At 39.4% G+C, this 19,488-nt stretch overlaps 1 protein-coding gene across 1 annotated transcript in view; it reads right to left on the reverse strand.

Annotated features, from left to right (window-relative positions):
• The window catches only part of DNAH7 (dynein axonemal heavy chain 7), a 336,155-nt gene that overhangs the window by 2,817 nt on the left and 313,850 nt on the right, over positions 1-19,488 (reverse strand). The window contains exons 62-64 of the mRNA XM_008950635.4: positions 17,470-17,622; positions 15,676-15,853; positions 2,130-2,233 (exon numbers count right to left, since the gene is read on the reverse strand). Coding sequence (XP_008948883.3) covers positions 2,130-2,233; positions 15,676-15,853; positions 17,470-17,622 — 435 coding nt within the window. The remainder of the gene's footprint in view (positions 1-2,129; positions 2,234-15,675; positions 15,854-17,469; positions 17,623-19,488) is intronic.

The following is a 19,488-nucleotide window of genomic DNA, read 5'->3' on the forward strand; positions in this document are numbered from 1 at the left end:
ATATTATGCTGTTTAAAATACAATTGCATTCCTTTATAACCACAATCTATACCCCATTCTTTTTAGTCATTAAGTTCCTACAATTTATTATTAGACCTCATCAATCTTAAAAATAAGGTTTTGAGGCAATTTGATCTTTGAATGTAAGAGTAAGAACAAACTATGTTCATAAAGATATTTTAGAATTTAATTCATTTTTCTGGAGTAGAAGTAATAGCAATCCTCGAGATGATAGGACTTGACAGCCCCAGTGTTCAGACCCCTCTTTTAGGTTTCTCAGGTCAAAACACAGATTGTTGAAGGAGCTTATAAGGATGCGAGTTTCTCTATTTCTCCCACTTAACTGTGGAATCCAGATTTTCATAAGGGGGATCCACAAGGCAGTTTCACAAATACTAACTACAATGTATAACTCGAAGCACTCTTCCTAACTCAGATTTCATTTCAACCCCAGGGGATTTTTCTAATGAGAATTTTTATTTCTAACTAGCTGCTTATTCAGGAGAATCATTATCCATTTATACATTAATTTCTTCTTGTACACACTGCAAGCTACTTAAGAGTTTCCATGTGAAAGAAAGACTAAATTTCGATCAGCTCCTGAAATTGCATTTATTTGTCCTTGAAACTTTCAATTTGGGTCTTGTATTTTAAACTTTTGTGCCCATGGTATTTTAAAATGTATGACAGCTTTCTCGCAATTGGCTGTCAGTTGACCCCTCACTGATCCTGTTACAGCTGCTCTGAAGGGGTTTTAAACCTGTCTTTGAGCTGCTGCCAGAATCCTGCAAAGAAAATTCACATAAATCCCACTGCCTATATTTTATCACAGCATCCCAGATCTACCCTTCAAATTGCTATTTTCTTAAGCCATTTTCTCATGATGCAGTTATAGATGGAATCTTAATTATATTTTATAAAGCTTAATCTGCCAATACTGCATAGGTGCCTAGGAAATGGGGCTTTTTAAATTGATGGTTTTCATAATCTTTAATATGCAAATTTCACATTTTCAAGTCAAAGTATAAGAAAAATATAATGAACACGTGTGTGTTTATGTATATACAGTGGACCTCACTATTTGTGGATTCCACATTTCCAAATTTGCCTACTCACCAGTTTATTTCTAATCCTAAAATCAATTGGCAGCATTGTCGCGCTCCTTGGTGGACATTTGCAGAGCATCAAAGATTTGCATCATCCAACACACGTTCCCAGCTCGGGTTGAAACAGGTGAGGCTCTGCTTTCTTGTTTCATCTCATAACCGTAAACAAGTGTCCTTTTCGTGGCCTATTTAGTACCAGGTTTTTCACATTTTTGTGTTCTTGTTGGCGATTTCACTGTTTAAAATGACCCCCATGTGTAACGCAGTGCTGTTTTTTTGTTTTGTTTTGTTTTGCTTTGGAGACGGAGTTTCACTCTTGTTGCCCAGGCTGGAGTGCAATGGTGCGATCTAAGCTCACCACAACCTCCACCTCCCAGGTTCAAGCGATTCTCCTGCCTCAGCCTCCCTAGTAGCTGGAATTACAGGCACCTGCCACCACACCCGGCTAATTTTTGTATTTTCAGTAGAGACGGGGTTTCTCCATGTTGGTCAGGCTGGTCTCAAACTCCCGACCTCAGGTGATCCGTCTGCCTTGGCCTCCCAAAGTGCTGGGATTACAGGTGTGAGCCACTGCGCCCAGCCAGTGCTAAGTGCAAGAAGGCTGATGTGCCTCATAGAGAAAATATTAGCTCATGCCTCAACGAAGCTCATAGCATTTTGACCATGAGTTAATGTTAATGACTCAACATTGTGTATTAAATAAGGTGTCTTTAAACAGACACAAAATAAAAGTTATTTACTGATCAGCTAACAAAAATGTTGTGACCAAAGAAAGAACCCTGTATTTATTTCCCCAGGAGCAATGGTTCAGTATTTGCTAATTCAATGTTGGAAGCAACTTTATAGAACATAATTACCATGAATAACAAGAATTGACTGTATATGTGTGTGTGTGTGTGTGTATATATATATATATGTATATGTATACACATATATACACACAATATGGGGTCTATTTTATATATAATATATAAAATATGTATAAAATAATTCCACATGTATATATAATTAGAATTTACTAACCACAGGCACTGTATCATAAAGAATTTTGGGATGCGATTCTGCAAGTTTCTTGATCTTTCTATTCCAGGAAGCTCCATCCAGAAATAATCCGTGAATGAAAACACCTAAATATAAAAGAAACACGTTAATATAACACTTGAAATATGCATTTTGATTGAGTTCTGAATCTGAAATTTCTACATGTAAGTACTATGCAGGTGATACTAGATTTGCAGCCTAAGATTTGTTCTCCAATGAAAGCAATCTCCTGAGTGTTTTAACATCCATATTTCAAGAACATTGAAACTTTGCCTAGTGAAATAAGACAATAGTAAAATTAGGTGTGGAAGACGAGAGGAAATAAATTTTAAACAGGTCTATGGGAAGTTCTCAGTGTGTGTGTGAACATTATCAAATTTATATTGTTAATTGGTCAATGATTATACTGTGTTTTCAGAAGCTGTGAAATCTAGGGGAAAAAATAGTTCTTAATGTAATAGGTGGTGGCTAGTGGGCAGCATATGAACAAAGTACCCTTCTGTAGAATTTCGTAAGAATTAAATTGCTCCTCCCCTTTTAGAATTTATTCTTACTGCCAAGAGCTCTCCTTAGTCTGTTGATGATGAAAGACACATGATGAACTCTCTCTAGAATGTCATGTTGTACACTAACAGCTAAAGAGTACAATTTAGGCAATCAGTGAAACATGAGTTACTTTCTTTGGCTTTACATATCAGTAAAGCCTCATGGATTGGAGTCTGCAGGTAAAACTGATTGTAACAGTACAGATGTCAAGCAATGTAGACTTTGGGAAGACCAAAGTTTTAGTTCCTAATTTGCTGTGTGACCTTGAGCAATTAATTTAACCTCAAAACCTGTTTTGTCATCTGGAGAACAACCTTAAAAACATTTGTAAAATAGTAATATCTGCTTTGTCCACCTTGTAGAGTTGTTAGAATCAAATCAGCTAACATAGGGGGAAATGCCTTTGTAGAGTAGCATACGAAAATCTACTTGAGCAGTGCTGTCCAGTAGAACATTTTGCAGTGATGGAAATGTTCTATGTGTTGTCCTGTGTGGTAGTCACTAGCTATAAGAGGCTGGTATTAGTAAGCTGAACACTTGAAATGTGGCTGGTGTGACCAAATAACTGAATTTTTAATTTTATTTTAATTATAGTTAAATTTAAATGGCCACATGTGGATAATTTAATGATAGAGTTGAGGGAAAGACTTACCCTTTCTCTTCTCTGGGTTTTAGCTGATGGGAAGAATACGTTGGAATATAGTATCAGTTTTATTAATTGACAAAGCACTTGTCCAATAACTGCCAGTGTATAACTCTGGTAAAGCTGGATTGCAAAATGGACCTTGATTCCAGGGCAATGGAGGGGTGGACTTGCATGAGGGGAGAGATGGGTCTGCAGAGCACATTCTGTGTCTTTACCTCTGTGGCCAGCTCTAAGGCCTGTCCATCAGTCACCAAAACAGGTGGGGATAGGGCAAAGTAAGAGAACTTTATAGTATGGAATACAATGGAAAAGAAAGAGAACCTATACACAGGTCCAAGTGAGCTATTTAATACCCTGCCTCACTGGCTCGAAAGCATTGCCCAATAAATTTCTGCCTCTAACCAATCAGATTAGTTATTCCTCATTTGGGAAGAGTGATAATATCATAGAAAGTAAACAAAAGAGTTCATTTCAACACCTAGAAAAGTGGTGATAGGGATAAAAGTTCGTTCTAACCCATCAATTGTATAGGAAATATGATGAGAATCTTTAAATACATTCTTATTTCTCATGGCTAGTAAGGACCATGAGGATATAGTTACATAGAATATATAGAAAATGACAGGTAGATGTTAACAGGTCCTTTTTAACAGCTGTCCTGCTCTATGAGTGATGCCCTTTGCCATCTGTGAGATGTCATCAGCACATACTGTCAGCTACGGTTTTTCCAGTTCCTCTCTTGTTCACTATTCTCTGCCTCCCTTCATGCTGTGCAGTGCTGTCAACTGGTGACTGAGTCACCTAGTAGTACCTAGCAATTCAGATAAGAGGAATCTTAGGTAATTGCATCTACAATATAGGATGCTGTGACGATTAATATTGTCAACTTGATTGGGTTGAAGTATGCAAAATATTATTCCTGGGTGTATCTAAGAGGGTGTTGCCAAAGGAGATTAACATTTGAGTCAATTGGATTGGGAGAGGCAGACCCACCCTCAGTGTGGGTGGACACCATCTAATCAGCTTCCAGTTCAGCTAGAATAAAGCAGGCAGAAGTTGGAAAGAGCAGACTTGCTAAGCCTTCTGGCCTTCATCTTTCTCCCATGCTGGATACTTCCCACCCTTAAACATCAGCCTCCAAGTTCTTTGGCTTTTGGACTTTCGGACTTACTCTAGTGGTTCGCCAGGGGCTCTTGGGCCTGCAGCCACAGACTGAAGGCTGCGCTGTCTGCTTCCGTACTTTTGAGGTTTTGGGACTGGGACTGATCCACTACTGGCTTCCTTGCTCCTTAACTTGCAGACGGCTTATCGTGGGACTTTACCTTGTGATTGTGTGAGTCAATTCTCCTTAATAAGCTCCCTCTCATATATACATATATCCTATTAGTTCTGTCCGTCTAGAGAACCCTGACTAATACAGATTTCAAATACTAAAAAACGTTCAGCAGCACTGTAGCCTTTAGGTGCCCCTTTTCATTGTATTTTAATTTAATCTTAGCTATATAAGGATGACAGTGTTATGAGGCCCAGAACCTAGAAACAGGAACATAACAAAAATATGTCTAAAGTATGGTAAAGGGGCAGAGATTGGAAAAAAAGAAACTTGGCTTCTATCCCAAGCTGTTCTCAGGTGGGATCTATGTCCCTCCCACTAGGGTCCTATGAGAAAGTGATTCCTTGGGGAAAAACCCATTTATCTAAATCATTCCATGGATTCTCTATTTCTTTCTGATAATTAGCTAAGTAGGAAGGAAAAAGCTAGGATGACAAAAAGGCTAATTTGTGGATATGTGTGCTTACTGGTGAAACGTATATGTGCGTTGGTAAGTATAAAATAATAAAGTTCAAGATTTTGCAGAAATGTATCAGCTATTATAAATTAAGCCTGGACCGGACACCTTTCAAGATGGCCAAATAGGAACAGCTCTGGTCTACAGCTCCCAGCGTGAGCAACACAGAAGACAGGTGATTTCTGCATTTCCATCTGAGGTACCGGGCTCATCTCACTAGGGAGTGCCAGACAGTGGGTGCAGGACAGTGGGTGCAGCGCACCATGTGCCACCCGAAGCAGGGCGAGGCATTGCCTCACTCGGGAAGCGCAAGGGGTCAGGGAGTTCCCTTTCCTAGTCAAAGAAAGGGGTGACAGACACCACCTGGAAAATCAGGTCACTCCCACCCTAATACTGCACTTTTCTGACGGGCTTAAAAAACGGCCCACCAGGAGATTATATCCCACACCTGGCTCGGAGGGGCCTACGCTCATGGAGTCTCGCTGATTGCTAGCACAGCAGTCTGAGATCAAACTGCAAGGTGGCAGCGAGGCTGGGGGAGGGGTGCCCGCCATTGCCCAGGCTTGCCTAGGTAAACAAAGCAGCCGGGAAGCTTGAACTGCTCAAGGAGGCCTGCCTACCTCTGGGGGCAGGGCACAGACAAACAAACAAAAAGACAGCAGTAACCTCTGCAGACTTAAATGTCCCTGTCTGACAGCTTTGAGGAGAGCAGTGGTTCTCCCAGCATGCAGCCGGAGATATGAGAACGGGCCCAGACTGCCTCCTCAAGTGGGTCCCTGACCCCTCACCCCCGAGCAGCCTAACTGGGAGGCATCCCCCAGTAGGGGCAGACTGACACCTCACACAGCCGGGTACTCCTCTGAGACAAAACTTCCAGAGGAACGATCAGACAGCAGCATTCACGGTTCACGAAAATCCGCTGTTCTGCAGCCACCGCTGCTGTTACCCAGGCAAACAGGGTCCGGAGTGGACCTCTAGCAAACTCCAACAGACCTGCAGCTGAGGGTCCTGTCTGTTAGAAGGAAAACTAACAAACAGAAAGGACATACACACCAAAAACCCATCTGTACCTCACCATCATCAAAGACCAAAAGTAGATAAAACCACAAAGATGGGGAAAAAACAGAGCAGAAAAACTGGAAACTCTAAAAAGCAGAGTGCCTCTCCTCCTCCAAAGGAATGCAGTTCCTCACCAGCAACGGAACAAAGCTGGACGGAGAATGACTTTCACGAGTTGAGAGAAGAAGGCTTCAGACGATCAAACTACTCTGAGCTACAGGAGGAAATTCAAACCAAAGGCAAAGCAGTTAAAAACTTTGAAAAAAATTTAGACGAATGTGTAACTAGAATAACCAATACAGAGAAGTGCTTAAAGGAGCTGATGGAGCTGAAAGCCAAGGCTCGAGAACTACGAGAAGAATGCAGAAGCCTCAGGAGCCGATGCAATCAACTGGAAGAAAGGGTATCAGTGATGGAAGATGAAATGAATGAAATGAAGCGAGAAGGGAAGTTTAGAGAGAAAAGAATAAAAAGAAACGAACAAAGCCTCCAAGAAAGATGGGATTATGTGAAAAGACCAAATCTACGTCTGATTGGTGTACCTGAAAGTGACGAGGAGAATGGAACCAAGTTGGAAAACACTCTGCAGGATATTATCCCGGAGAACTTCCCCAATCTAGCAAGGCAGGCCAACATTCAGATTCAGGAAATAGAGAACGCCACAAAGATACTCCTCGAGAAGAGCAACTCCAAGACACATAATTGTCAGATTCACCAAAGTTGAAATGAAGGAAAAAATCTTAAGGGCAGCCAGAGACAAAGGTCGGGTTACCCACAAAGGGAAGCCCATCAGACTAACAGCGGATCTCTCGGCAGAAACTCTACAAGCCAGAAGAGAATGGGGGCCAATATTCAACATTCTTAAAGAAAAGAATTTTCAACCCAGAATTTCATATCCAGCCAAACTAAGCTTCATAAGTGAAGGAGAAATAAAATACTTTACAGACAAGCAAATGCTGAGAGATTTTGTCACCACCAGGCCTGCCCTAAAAGAGCTCCTGAAGGAAGCGCTAAACATGGAAAGGAACAACCGGTACCAGCCACTGCAAAATCATGCCAAATTGTAAAGACCATCAAGGCTAGGAAGAAACTGCATCAACTAACGAGCAAAATAACCAGCTAACATCATAATGACAGGATCAAATTCACACATAACAATATTAACTTTAAATGTAAATGGACTAAATGCTCCAATTAAAAGACAAAGACTGGCAAATTGGATAAAGAGTCAAGACCCATCACTGTGCTGTATTCAGGAAATCCATCTCACGTGCAGAGACACACATAGGCTCAAGATAAAAGGATGGAGGAAGATCTACCAAGCAAATGGAAAATAAAGGCAGAGGTTGCAATCCTAGTCTCTGATAAAACAAACTTTAAACCAACAAAGATCAGAAGAGACAAAGAAGGCCATTACATAATGGTAAAGTGGTCAATTCAACAAGAAGAGCTAACTATCCTAAATATATATGCACCCAATACAGGAGCACTCAGATTCATAAAGCAAGTCCTGAGTGACCTACAAAGAGACTTAGACTCCCACACAATAATAATGAGAGACTTTACACCCCATTGTCAATATTAGAGATCAACGAGACAGAAAGTTAACAAGGATATCCAGGAATTGAACTCAGCTCTACACCAAGCGGACCTAATAGACATCTACAGAACTCTCCACCCCAAATCAACAGAATATACATTTTTTTCAGCACCACACCACACCTATTCCAAAATTGACCACATACTTGGAAGTAAAGCTCTCCTCAGCAAATGTAAAAGAACAGAAATTATAACAAACTGTCTTTCAGACCACAGTGCAATCAAACTAGAACTCAGGATTAAGAAACTCACTCAAAACCGCTCAACTACATGGAAACTCAACAACCTGCTCCTGAATGACTACTGGGTACATAAAGAAATGAAGGCAGAAATAAAGATGTTCTTTGAAACCAACAAGAACAAAGACACAACATACCAGAATCTCTGGGACACATTCAAAGCAGTGTGTAGAGGGAAATTTATAGCACTAAATGCCCACAAGAGAAAGTAGGAAAGATCCAAAATTGACACCCTAACATCACAATTAAAAGAACTAGAAAAGCAAGAGCAAACACATTCAAAAAGCTAGCAGAAGGCAAGAAATAACTAAAATCAGAGCAGAACTGAAGGAAATAGAGACACAAAAAAACCCTTCAAAAAATTAAAGAATCCAGGAGCTGGTTTTTTGAAAGGATCAACAAAATTGATAGACCACTAGCAAGACTAATAAGAAGAAAAGAGAGAAGAATCAAATAGTTGCAATAAAAAATGAGAAAGGGGATATCACCACCAATCCCACAGAAATACAAACTACCATCAGAGAATACTACAAACACCTCTATGCAAATAAACTAGAAAATCTAGAAGAAATGGATAAATTCCTCGACACATACATCCTCCCAAAACTAAACCAGGAAGAAGTTGAATCTCTGAATAGGCTCTAAAATTGTGGCAATAATCAATAGCTTACCAACCAAAAAGAGTCCAGGACCAGATGGATTCACAGCTGAATTCTACCAGAGGTACAAGGAGGAACTGGTACCATTCCTTCTGAAACTATTCCAATCAATAGAGAAAGAGGGAATCCTCCCTAACTCATTTTATGAGGCCAGCATCATCCTGATACCAAAGCCAGGCAGAGACACAACCAAAAAAGAGAATTTTAGACCAATATCCTTGGTGAACATTGATGCAAAAATCCTCAATAAAATACTGGCAAACCAAATCCAGCAGCACATCAAAAAGCTTATCCACCATGATCAAGTGGGCTTCATCCCTGGGATGCAAGGCTGGTTCAATATACGCAAATCAATAAATGTAATCCAGCATATAAACAGAACCAAAGACAAAAACCACATGATTATCTCAATAGATGCAGAAAAGGCCTTTGACAAAATTCAACAACCCTTCATGCTAAAAACTCTCAATAAATTAGGTATCGATGGGACATATCTCAAAATAATAAGAGCTATCTATGACAAACCCACAGCCAATATCATACTGAATGGGCAAAAACTGGAAGATTCCCTTTGAAAACTGGCACAAGACAGGGATGCCCTCTCTCACCACTCCTATTCAACATAGTGTTGGAAGTTCTGGCCAGGGCAATTAGGCAGGAGAAGGAAATAAAGGGTATTCAATTAGGTAAGAGGAAGTCAAATTGTCCCTGTTTGCAGATGACATGATTGTATATCTAGAAAACCCCATTATCTCAGCCCAAAATCTCCTTAAGCTGATAAGCAACTTCAGCAAAGTCTCAGGATACAAAATCAATGTGCAAAAATCACAAGCATTCTTATACACCAATAACAGACAAACAGAGAGCCAAATCATGAGTGAACTCCCATTCACGACTGCTTCAAAGAGAATAAAATACCTAGAAATCCAACTTACAAGGGACATGAAGGACCTCTTCAAGGAGAACTACAAACCACTGCTCAGTGAAATAAAAGAGGATACAAACAAATGGAAGAACATTCCATGCTCATGGGTAGGAAGAATCAATATCGTGAAAATGGCCATACTGCCCAAGGTAATTTACAGATTCAATGCCATCCCCATCAAGCTACCAATGACGTTCTTCACAGAATTGGAAAAAACTACTTTAAAGTTCATATGGAACCAAAAAAGAGCCCACATCGCCAAGTCAATCCTAAGCCAAAAGAACAAAGCTGGAGGCATCACACTACCTGACTTCAAACTATACTACAAGGCTACAGTAACCAAAACAGCATGGTACTGGTACCAAAACAGAGATATAGATCAATGGAACAGAACAGAGCCCTCAGAAATAACGCCGCATATCTACAACTATCTGATCTTTGACAAACCTGACAAAAACAAGCAATGGGGAAAGGATTCCCTATTTAATAAATGGTGCTGGGAAATCTGGCTAGCCATATGCAGAAAGCTGAAACTGGATCCCTTCCTTACACCTTATACAAAAATTAATTCAAGATGGATTAAAGACTTAAACGTTAGACCTAAAACCATAAAAACCCTAGAAGAAAACCTAGGCATTACCATTTAGGACATAGGCATGGGCAAGGACTTCATGTCTAAAACACCAAAAGCAATGGCAACAAAAGACAAAATTGACAAATGGGATCTAATTAAACTAAAGAGCTTCTGCACAGCAAAAGAAACTATCATCAGAGTGAACAGGCAACCTACAAAATGGGAGAAAATTTTCGCAACCTACTCATCTGACAAAGGGCTAATATCCAGAATCTACAATGAATTCAAACAAATTTACAAGAAAAAAACAACCCCATCAAAAAGTGGGTGAAGGACATGAAAAAACACTTCTCAAAAGAAGACATTTATGCAGCCAAAAACCACATGAAAAAATGCTCACCATCACTGGCCATCAGAGAAATGCAAATCAAAACCACAATGAGATATCATCTCACACCAGTTAGAATGGCAATCATTAAAAAGTCAGGAAACAACAGGTGCTGGAGAGGATGTGGAGAAATAGGAACACTTTTACACTGTTGGGACTGTAAACTAGTTCAACCATTGTGGAAGTCAGTGTGGCGATTCCTCAGGGATCTAGAACTAGAAATACCATTTGACCCACCCATCCCATTACTGGGTATATACCCAAAGGACTATAAATCATGCTGCTATAAAGACACATGCACACGTATGTTTATTGCAGCACTAGTCACAATAGCAAAGACTTGGAACCAACCCAAATGTCCAACAATGATAGACTGGATTAAGAAAATGTGGCAAATATACACCATGGAATACTATGCAGCCATAAAAAATGATGAGTTCATGTCCTTTGTAGGGACATGGATGAAACTGGAAATCATCATTCTCAGTAAACTATCGCAAGAACAAAAAACCAAACTGCGTATTCTCACTCATAGGTGGGAATTGAACAATGAGAACACATGGACACAGGAAGGGGAACATCACACTCTGGGGACTGTTGTGGGGAAGGGGGAGGGGGGAGGGATAGCTTTAGGAGATATACCTAATGCTAAATGACGAGTTAATGGGTGCAGCACACCAGTATGGCACATGTATACATATGTAACTAACCTGCACATTGTGCACATGTACCCTAAAAGTTAAAGTATAATAATAATAAAATTAAATTAAATTAAAAAATAAATAAATAAATAAATTAAGCCTGTACCAACACTGTGGTAGTCAGTAAAACAGTTTAATTAGCTGATGACTACTCTTCAGTGCATGATCTTGGAACACTAAATAGGCTTTATGGATCCTTTAATAAGTTGTGCTTTATTTTTACTCCACTGTTTTCAAGATGATTTTGGATTTTTAATACTTCACCTTCTTTTATAAGAGCTTCTGTGGATTAAATTAGTAAATCAACATAAAAATAAATGTCAACTACCCTGTACAATAATTATGTTCAGTATATAATAATGGGCAACACAATAGTTTGATCTTGGGTATTAGGTAGTTCAGAAGCTTTTGGCAATGCTTATAAATTCAGTCTTCTAGCTGAGTTCAAAAACATATAACCCTGAAAGACATCATCAGTGCTGCTCAAACTTCAACCCAAATGTGACCTTCTGCCTATTATACTAATACAAAAAGAACTAGAAAAAAATTCGTGCATCTGAATTAAATACTTAAGAATTAACCATAACTCCTTTAAGAAAACTTTCGTTGAGAAATGTGATGTTTTCAAACTTCTACCAAAATACTCAGTAGGCCATAGAGAAAGCAGCTAAGCATGAGAGCCAGATGGCCTGGGTCTGAATCTCACCTCTGTTCATTAGCTGTGAGACCTTCAGCAAGTTACTTAACCCCCCTGAGCCTTAGTTTCCACCTTGTCTAATGGCAATAATAGTAGTATCTGAGCCATAGGGGTATTGTGAGGATTCAGTGTAATGGACTGGGCAGCCCAGCAGTGGTACAGAGCAGCCCCACCATAAGTATCCATGCTGTTTCTTTGATTTGCTTTTACCCAACTTAGACATTCCTTTCCTCCATTGCCAAATACTTAATTTGAGCCAAATTATTTATCCTTCTGGTAGGTTGCTAAATTTATCTAACTATACTTTTAATTTTATGAGGGCAGGGGCTCAAACTCATATTTATTAGTGTCTTTTATGACATGTAATATAGTGAGCTGTATGGGAAAAAATTTTGTTAAAGCTTATATTATTAAGGAAACAATAAACTAAATAACTTAGCAGAAGGTTGTTAAATTTCCTTCTGCATTTGTTTTATTTATTTATTTTAAAAGCCTCTAGTGGGATAAAGCTTCTTTTGAGTATGTTAAGAATAAAGGGATTTTGAACAAATGGTCAGAATAATGGTATGTTAGGCATCTGTGGCTGAAAAATAATATTTCTAAGATATCATATGTCCCAATGATTCTTTATTCCTTATATTTGTTGTTCTTAAATGTGTTTCTGCAATAAAACTGTTTAAGTATTAGAGGCTGGAATAAGAAGTATCTTTAACAGATTGGGTTCGAGTCCATACATTTTTAGTGGATTCCGGTAGCATAATTTTTGGAATTTCTCCCAGCAGCATTTGAGGGCCCTTTATGTGCTAGACACTGAGAGGCACTCAAGAAAGAATGGTGCAGACAAACAAGATCACCGCTCTTCTGGTATCTGTACTGTAGTGAGGGAGAGAGATAATAAAGAAAGAAATAAATAAAATAATTACAGTCTGACTGATGCTTTGAAATTAATAAGCAGAGTCGCAAGAGAGGATAATAAGGTGAAATGGGTGGCTCCAACAGATGGAAGTGGTTGGTGTTCCCAAGATCCCAAAGAGAAAAGAACATGAGCCGTTCTAGAAACTGTCAGGAGGTTAGCGTGACCTGAGCATAGTGGCACATGATGAGCTTGTACAGGTGGGCGGTGGCTAGAACACGCCTGGCCTCATTGTCACCATAAGGGGTCTGGATTTTATTCAAACCACAAAGGGAAAAAACTTATTTAGTTGTCTGGGTTTTCAATGGAGACCAAAGGCTGATATTATCTATTTTCATTTTTTAAAAAAGTTCTTTGGCTTCCATACAAATTAAGGGCAATAAGTAGGTAATGACAGTAGGGAGACAGGATAAAGGCTAGAGGAGAAGGCAAGATAAAAATGGTGGTGGCGCCAGGTGCAGTGGCTCATGCCTGTAATCCCAGCACTTTGGGAGCCCAAGGTGAGTGGATTCCTTGAGCTCAGGAGACCGAGACCAGCCTGGACAACACAGGGAGACCCTGTCTATACAAAAAAATGAAAAAATTAGCTGGGCAAGGTGGCGCACGCCTCTGGTCCCAGCTACTCAGGAGGCTGAGTGGGAGGATCACTTGGGCCCAGGAGATCAAGGCTGCAGTAAGTCGAGATCATGCCACTACACTGTAGGCGGGGTCACAATGTGAGACCCTATCTCAAAAAAAAAAAAAAAAATTGTGGTGGCAGTAGGACTGTAGGTGAGCAACAGCCCTTGATATGAACAGATGAGGGAGCAGAAGAACGAAGAGTTCCTGGGTTTCTGTCTGGATGGTGGTGCCATTTATTGAAATGACTCATTTTACATATTCAGGAGATACCAAAGTGTAGATTTCAGGTTGGCAATTGGATGCGGAGGTCTGATCTTAGAGGAAAGATCTAGATTGAAGATTCAGAGATTTACATTTGGAGGACATAAGCAAAGAGTTAATGTTTAAAGATAAAAAAGAATAAGGTCGGTCACTTGGAGTAGGATGCTATCAGAAAAGAGAAATAGTCCCAGGACTCAGTCCTTGGAAACTCTAATATTAGGGGGAACCTAAACCAGCCAACCAGCATGAATATGGCCAATGAGATAAGGAAAATCAGGAGAGGGTGATGTACTGGAAACAAAGAGAGAAGCATGTCTCTAGAAAGATGAAGATGGCAACTGGTAAAAATCACTAAGAGGTTAAGATGAAGACAGAAGAGAATTCATGGGATTTGTCAACATAGAAGTCATCACTAACTCTGAAAAGAACAGCATCAGTTGATTAGAGGGGATGAAAGGTAGATAACAAATAGGAAGTGAGAACCTGCAGACAGCATGTAAAGACAATTCTTTAGAGAAATTTTGCTATACTGGTGAGCGGAGATACAGGACAGCAGCTGAGGGGGATTGTAGAAAGACAATTGAAATGGCTGATTTAAGATGAGAGATTCTAGAGCATGTTGTAGGCTGACAGGAAGTATCTACTAGTAAGAGAAATAATTTATTCCTGAAAGAGAGGGCACAATTAAAAGAGCAAAGCCCTTGAGAAGGAAAAAGAAAATGGGATCTGGATGCCTCGAGGGTGCAGATGTTGACAAATGTATTGAGTCGGTGGTGCTAAAAGCTCTCTTCAGATGGCTTTTTTTTTTTCATGAAGGATAAGGTGAGATGTGGGAGCAGAAGGAAGGGCAAAGAGGGCATAAGTGGTTGTTTTGAGAGGAGGAAAGCAAATATCCCCGGGAATAGTAGTGGGATTGCTTCATAGTGTTACAAACCATCTTGAGATTTGTGACCATCAATTTAAAATAAAACTTCTTGGCACAGTAATGTGATTATCATACACTGTTGTGATTACATATCTACTTGTTAGTGTCTCCCACCACAGTATAAATTAGTTGAGGGACAAGATCCTAAATTGTTCCCTGTTGATATCTCCAGTGCCTGATAGAAGAGTGAGCCAGTGAATTCATCATTCAGTGATGAATAAGGAAGTTGTCTTCAACACACTAGTTAAAGCAGTACACATTAACAGGCACTTAGAGATTAATGTCATTTATATAAAGACAATTTTGATAAAATTCTGGAATCTGTAGCATTTAAAAAATAACTCATTTAAAATCGTGGCCTTGTCCACTAAATTTGAAATAAAATATCAGGGTAGCCATAAAGTGTAGACAATCATCAAGAAAATAAAGATTTCCTCACAATCTTTCAACCACAGAGCAAATGTTGCTATTAGCTATAAGTTTTGGAATGTTAAGTTATAAGTTTTGGAATGACAGGAAAGAATACATATCTTAGGATTCTATGAAGGTATATGCTTCAAGGGACCAGGAAAAACCTTCTTTTCAATGCTGTACATGTCAAGTCCCCACAGCCAACATAAGATTATGGCTGATTATCCTATATGCTGTTAATCTGATGATTACCTTCTTAACATTTTAGGAATAACTTCTAACATAAAATTTTGCAAAAAGTACAAAGGACATATATTCTTTATCCAGATTCATCTACTGTTATCATTTTCTTCCCCTATTTGCTTGATCATTCCCCCTCACCCCTTCTCTCTTTCTCTGTTTCCCCCTGGCTCACTCATTTGCTCTCTGTATCTCAATAATTTTTTTCTCTGGCATTTAAGGTAAATTACATTCATGTTTATTACTTTTTTAACAGCTGAGGAAAGTATGCTAGAATGTCATGTTTTTGTTCAGTGCCCAGATATGAGCCGACTCATTCTGTCCCTGCACTTACCATCCTCAGGAGGATGCTTGTATTCTTTGTCTTCCATCACTTCATAGTCAAACCCAAGAAGATCAATAGGAATTGTGTATTTCCTGGCGTAGTTCTGCTGGGCACCAGTCAGGAAGGCTTGTGTGAAGAAGAAGCCAGAAAGCCAGAAGACTGGAGGAGGACCAACCTCGTACCATTGCTAGGGTGTAAAACACAAGTGGGCTAACAGTAGCACCTTTCAACCTTTTTTTTTTTTTTTGAGACAGGATCTCTGGTTGCCCAGGCAGGGCTCAGGTGATCCTCTCACCTCAGCCTCCCAAGTAGCTGGGAATACAGGCACATACCACCATGCCTGGCTAATTTTTTTGTATTTTTAGTTGAGAAGGGGTTTTGCTATTTTGCCCAGGCTGGTCTTGAACTCCTAGACTCAAGCAGCATGCCTTCCTCAGCCTCTCAGAGTGCTGGGATTACAGGCATGAGCCACCACACCTAGGGAGGCTTTCAACTTTTGAATACAACACTACTTAATAAAATGTATGCAAAGACATTTATTGTCTTTTAGATAAACTAACAAATAACCTCTGAGGAGTAACAAGCCATACTCTCAAGGTTTTAAAAACAGGTGGCATATTCGGTGTTTGTCCTGACTTCAATTTCATACCTATCATATCAGCTTGGAAATTACAATGTGCATTAATGCAAACAAATGTCTGTTTTATACATGCCCCATGATTCTTTCAGAAATGCTCCCTACAATAGTGAATATCTAATACGCATTGCTACACAATATATCATGTTACATAGTTGAACAGAAGAAGAGATCCCCATAAAGTCTGGTCAGATGGTTATGTTTTTCACTTTTTTTCTCTCTCTAATTAGTCATTAGTACCCAATAGAATGTTGCTTTGGAAGTTTTTCTTCCTACTTCACTAAAACACAGTAAAATTCAACATATAGGAACACAATATTGTACAAGGAATTCCTGGAAGAAGCAGGGTAGTGAGACCTTAAGGCCTTTAGAAATATCAAGATACTTTAGTTCTCTGTTCATAACATAGATTCTAATGGTGAGTCAGTTGAATACCAACTTTAACTAGATAGTAAATTAGAGAAGCCAATCTGAAGAAATGAGTTTGAAAAGCTTTTCCCTAAAAGAGCCCAAGGTATAACTTTATCCTTCAAAAACAATCTTAGTTCCTTAGTATTGACTGTAGCATAACAAAAGGCCTGAATTATGAAAAGCGAATTTAACCATTTTTATCCCTGCAGAAATTTCTTCATAGGCAGCTTTTGACACATTATATACAGAATCTAGGAAATTAATCAATATTTCTAATAGGTAGAGTTGTTAATAAGAACATAGTTAAGCACCAATATTACCAGACAATTAGTAGATAGGCTTCTGCCCACCCAACATTTCCAAGACAATTAGCCATTGAGGTCATTACTGACTTGGGCTGAACCAGCAATCTAGTGATTCCATGACCTAGAAAAGTTCTGGGCAATGAAGCTATAACACCCCTCACTGGAAGCTTGACTGGCTTTCGAAAATGTTTTGCTGTAGGTATCTATTTTAATGTTAAATACTTAGTGGAAAAACCAACATAGCTAGATGTTTTCTGCCTTCATTTAGTGCTAGCTTTTTGACAGTTCAGTGTAGCAGTTAAATACATTATATGAAATATTAAGTAGTGGTGATTTGTGCCTGGGATGCACAGAAAAACTAGAGAGTAATACTCATTACATTAAGCATTCTGACGAAGAAAATGAAACCAGGAGAAACTTAACAATATACGATCATTTAGACGAACTTACCTGCAAGAATTTTAGTCTTGCAAGGAAGTCATTCACATAGCTGCCAAGTGGTTTAAGGCTTGGGTAGGATTTACCCATCCACATTTCTGGAATTTTGACATTCAAAATGCTGCTAACCACTTCTTCAAGATCTGTAGACATGACTGCAAGCCCCTGAAACACATTTAACCTTGGTTAATATAATAGTATAGATTATGATAGATTATAAGCAACCACCTTTTAAATACCTCCTTCATGATTATCCTTTGTTTACATTGTGATTAGTTAAGGTTGAGTCATACAGGAAAAAAAAAAAGTGAAGATATTTGTTTTTCCTTACAAGTAGGCCAGGGAGTCTTTGAATTATTCCTTAGAAAAATATTAACAATTTTAATCTAACCATTTTTTGTTTTATTTTTTGAGACGGGATCTTTCTCTATTGCCCAGGCTGGAGTGCAGTGGTGGGATCATGGCTCACTGCAACCTCGACCTTCTGGGCTCAATTAATCCTTCCACCTCAGGCTCCCAAGAAACTGGGACTACAGACATGCATCACCACACCCAACTGATTTTTTACTTTCAAAATTTTTTTGTATAGGAAGCCAGACAAGGTGGCTCATGCCTGTAATCCTAGGACTTTGGGGCCGAGGCAGGTGAATCACTTGAGCTCAGGAGTTCAAGACTAGACTGGGCCACATGGCGAAACCTCATCTCCACAACAAATACAAAAATTCGCTGGGTGTGGTGGTGCATGCCTGTAGTCCCAGTGACTTGGGGGGCTGAGGCAAGAGGATCACTTGAACCTGCGAGGTCGAGGCTGCAGTGAGCCAAGATTGTGCCACTTGCACTCCAGCCTGAGTGACAAAGTGAGACCCTGTCTCAAAAAAAAAAAAAAAAGTTGTAGAGATGGGGTCTTACTATATTGCCCATGCCGGTCTCAAACTGCTGGCCTCAAGCAATCCTCCTGTCTCGACCTCCCGAAGTGCTGGGATTAAAGGCATGAGCCACTGCACCTGCACCTGAGCTAACCAAGTTTTAATAGAAAAATCTTAATCAATACTTGGCTACTCGCTACCTATTAAATCACAGACTAACTTTGACTTAGTTTACTATTAAGTGAATAAGTAATACAGTTCTATACTGCATTCTGAAAAGGATGGTGATAAATATAAAATTAGAAAAATTACATTAAATGCTTTGAAAAGTTAAAATGTCCTGGAATTGAATTACGAAGTCTAGTTGACCATTTCCCATTTTGAATGGCTGATGCACGGATGTTAAAACTTTGAAGGCCCTGATAATTCCTGCTTATTTGACTTTTAACTGGGCCAGTTGCTATTATTCATTTCTGTCTTTTCTATAGTTGAAAATATTATTCCAAATAACATAGGGAAAAGATTTGGGAGTAAATTTGATGTACTAAATACACACATTTCATTTGCCATCTTCTCAAAACCCCACTAAAACAGCAGTAAAGGAATTTACTTTTTAAAGACATAAGCCCCCAAGTGTAGAAACAAAGAGGGGAAGGGAAAATGACAACACAATTGTGGGAGCTAGAAAGCATATGGACTGCTGGTAGTAGATTTAGCATACAGAAGAAACCTGATCCTGAATTGGCAGGGGGGAAAGCTAAGAATCAACCAGACATACACTGCACAATACCCCTAAATCTTGGGAATGAATGTCATAGATACTTCTGAAAGTGGGGCGAGGAGGGCAGTGTTAAAGATCATTAAAACTTGGTTTAAAAAACAGATCTTCCTCCCCCGCCCCACAAACTATGCACTGCCTACCTTGAATATAATCTGGAGAGGAAAATGCAGAAATCCCTAGAGTGGGAAATGGCAGGCCCCATTAGGGCCAAAGTTACCATACTGAAATCAGGGGGATTAAGTGAATGCATGAATACTGGATGCTGAGATTCCCTGGAGCTTCTTTTCCCTTTTAGTTCCCAGAATACTAGAGCCAGCCCTTTATCTTCCAGGAAGGACACAAGAAGAAGCAGGTCAAGAAGAAATACATAATCATGCTGAATGT

The sequence above is a fragment of the Pan paniscus genome, chromosome 13, assembly GCF_029289425.2.
Source record: "Pan paniscus chromosome 13, NHGRI_mPanPan1-v2.0_pri, whole genome shotgun sequence".
Taxonomy (NCBI): Eukaryota; Metazoa; Chordata; class Mammalia; order Primates; family Hominidae; genus Pan; species Pan paniscus.